We start from the raw sequence: 2,882 nt of genomic DNA on the forward strand, positions 1-2,882 counted from the left end.
ACAACCTGGACCAGTATTTCATAGTACCTGATAGTCCAAAGAGACAGAGGCATCAAGTAAACACAACTTAGTAGTAATTTCATTTAGCTGTGTTTGTATTTTAAGCTGAATACGTAGATGTATTGTAATGTTAGTTGTGTAAGTATTAGTAGCGTAAGTTATGTAACTGGCTGTATTGTATGCAAATAAAAGTTTATTAAAAAAAAAAGTAGTAATTTCATTTACTAGAACAAACCTGCACACCGCACTACTGATATCAACATACAAAGAAAGATCTGTCTAATAGCCCAGAGATACTAGTTGGATTTTGCAGTCATGATGAATCATGGATTCTGTACTTCCCATGCCGAAGGCATGTGAGGTTTCTTAAGAAAATGTTTAAAGAAATTCAAAAATAATTATTCACAACTACGGTAAGAGATGAATTCTTGGGGACTAGTGAGAATGTCTTTTAGGCTAGTTCATCATAGTTACAGCCTACAGCCCATAAATTTGTTTTCTTTGCACCCTGAAAATCATGTACAGTGCAATTTTTTATTTAGACATATTTGTGTTTCTGAGGAATAAAGCAGAAACAGACATTGATTTTTTGAATCATCTGTTTCAAGATTTCTTAGTTTATTTTGGCAGTTTTAGTTCTTTGTAGTGAGATAAGAACATAGTGTTATAGGAAGAGTCAGTGTACTTGTCTAGAGGATGAGCAGAGGAGAAAGGTAGATGCATGAAATGCATTTTTTAAATTTCATTTTAACCTTTTTTTTTCTTTTCCATTTCAGTTTTTGATATGACATTTTGTGTTTGTTACTGACAGAAACAAGAATAAGAATTAACTGCAGTTCACTAAAACAAGATGTATTATGCCGAACAAGATGTCTGTAAGGTGCCTAACCATCCATTTGCATGTAGTCCTTGAAAATACTAATCTCCCACTCTTTATTTACCACGGGGCAATTCATCAAGTCTCTAAGAACTGATTCCTCTGCAGCATTAGTGGAATTGAAAGATACTTCGACAATCCACTCATAGAGACCCCCTTTTGCCAAACCAGAACTGTTGTGTAGTCTATAGACAAGTAAAGCCTCAAAGCCTGTCAAACTCACGAGGTAATCAGCATAGGCCATAACAGTGTCTTTTGGTACAGCTTCCTCCTCCCGGAAAGGAATCATTGTAAAGGCCTTAAAACCAGCCTTGTAGAATGTGTTGTGTTTGACAGTGGTACCATCTCCCTTGGCTTCATGTACTAACTTGAATATTCCACCCTGTAAAACAAAAAGTGTATTAGTGTACAAAGGAATTACAGTTGAACCTCCCAAAAGCGACAACCCAAAGTGTCAAGCCTAGGTGGTCGCTTACAGGAGGTGGTTGCTTACTAGATCTTAGACCATATTGGGTCAAAATTTTGCCACATAAGCATATTGTAACTGTAGAGACTTAAAGTAGTGAAGCCTTGGAGCCGACTGGCTCATAGCTGCTGGAGCTTATCCCGGTTTCTGGAGCATGAAGCCGCTACAAGTATTTCTACTCCCCCTGGATGGGATGCTAGTCCATCGCAGGTCACTCCCCTGCAATTTGGTAGGTTTCTCATTTATACTCCTGGGTGGAGAGAGGTACTGCAAGAGTTAAGTGTCTTACCCAAGAACACAACACAGTGTCCCCAGCCAGGGCTCAAACCCGGACCGCTCGCTCTGGAGTCGAGCCCACTAACCATGAGGCCACTACGGCATGTAGAGACTAAACCCATGTTTTAAATGTTTTATTCATGTGAAAGGTAAATTTCCAGAAAAAATGCAGTAGTTCCCATTGCGAAACTTCCATCTCTTGAACTACCCAGAAATGCAATAATGTTACAACACCTTATTATCCAATTTCCGCTCTATTTAATTATCTGGCAAGTGGTCGCTTACACAAGGTCAAACGCAAAGAAAAACTTCAAACTTTTAGCTCTAAAGGTGGTCGTGGTCACTTACGAGAGGCGTTCTCTTTCATTTAATTTATTAAGCACTACATGAAAATGTCCATGCTCTTCTGTAATATCATATTGTACATTAACTTCATTCCAAGGGTTTAAAAAGAAGATATGGTGTTCTTAAGTGGGTGCGTGAAAGGGCTACCTCTTTTAATGAAAGGTATGTGAAAGGGGTACCATTTCTGTCAAAATGGTATAAAAAAGAGTAAAGGGTCGTACCTTGGTGCAAAGTCTCCCTGTATAAAACTGTGTAGGGAACCCACCCCACTTCCCACCATCTCCGGGCACCCTCTAATTGTTTCCATTGGGAGCCGCTCCTCTTGCCGTGAATGAAACTTTGGGAAAATTATGTATCTCCTAATAAGGTAATTTCAATAGATGACTGGTATTCATTTTGTTTTCTGGTTTTTCCCAAAAGAAAACTAACTTATATCACCTGAGTGACTGATATGTGTCCTCTGCTGTTAGGAGGCGGAACACCTCTGGGAAATGTGCCTTTGATTGCTTCGATCGATGCCCAGCAATTCTTTGAGATAAATTTGTAAGGACTCGAATCACTGCTTAATGGCAGTTTTTCGGAGAAGATAACTGTATTGATACCGCGGGAAAAGAATTTTTCAGCAACAGGTATCCACGTGTTTTGAAACAACTCTACGGGTAATCTTCCCTCGGTTTTGAAACATACAAACTGTACAAATTCGTCCTCTGGTTTATCCGAATCTGCCATTTTGTACAGCTTGGATCGTATGATCGTAATTAAGCTCAAATTATGAAAAGTTATGGATAATTTGGATTGTTTCAGCGTTTATTGGTTAATCAAAGCAAGTGTATGTTCTGTCTAATTTTTAGACAGTAATAGCGACAATACCCACCTTTATAGTTTAAGTGCCAAGCAAATAAAACTTTAAATTAGCTT

The 2,882-nt window shown here is 38.5% G+C and overlaps 2 protein-coding genes across 2 annotated transcripts in view; one reads left to right on the plus strand and one right to left on the minus strand.

Moving 5' to 3' along the window:
• The window catches only part of LOC110069648 (histamine N-methyltransferase-like), a 2,404-nt gene extending 2,196 nt beyond the window's left edge, over positions 1-208 (plus strand). Inside the window, exon 1 of the mRNA XM_020777178.2 lies at positions 1-208. This exon is cut by the window's left edge and continues 2,196 nt beyond it. The gene's annotated coding sequence lies outside the window, so the exon portion shown is untranslated.
• LOC149114806 (uncharacterized) lies at positions 176-2,729 on the minus strand. Its single transcript, XM_089284406.1, has 2 exons — positions 2,403-2,729; positions 176-1,259 (listed from the first exon to the last, which is right to left on the minus strand). The coding sequence occupies exons 1-2, from the start codon at positions 2,691-2,693 to the stop codon at positions 885-887; spliced, it is 666 nt and encodes a 221-aa protein (XP_089140532.1). The 5' UTR covers positions 2,694-2,729; the 3' UTR covers positions 176-884.
• Positions 2,730-2,882: the final 153 nt, after the last annotated feature.

Source organism: Orbicella faveolata, unplaced genomic scaffold (genome assembly GCF_042242905.1).
Source record: "Orbicella faveolata isolate gen_17 unplaced genomic scaffold, um_ofav_v1 contig_13, whole genome shotgun sequence".
NCBI classification, from domain to species: Eukaryota; Metazoa; Cnidaria; class Anthozoa; order Scleractinia; family Merulinidae; genus Orbicella; species Orbicella faveolata.

Bases quoted from the DNA above. Each gene is read 5' to 3' on its own strand.
- LOC149114806 (XM_089284406.1), bottom strand. From the start codon at position 2,693: ATGGCAGATTCGGATAAACCAGAGGACGAATTTGTACAGTTTGTATGT. The intron at 1,260-2,402 runs GTGATATAAGTT...TTTGTTTTACAG, and splicing joins GACACATATCAGTCACTCAG to GGTGGAATATTCAAGTTAGT.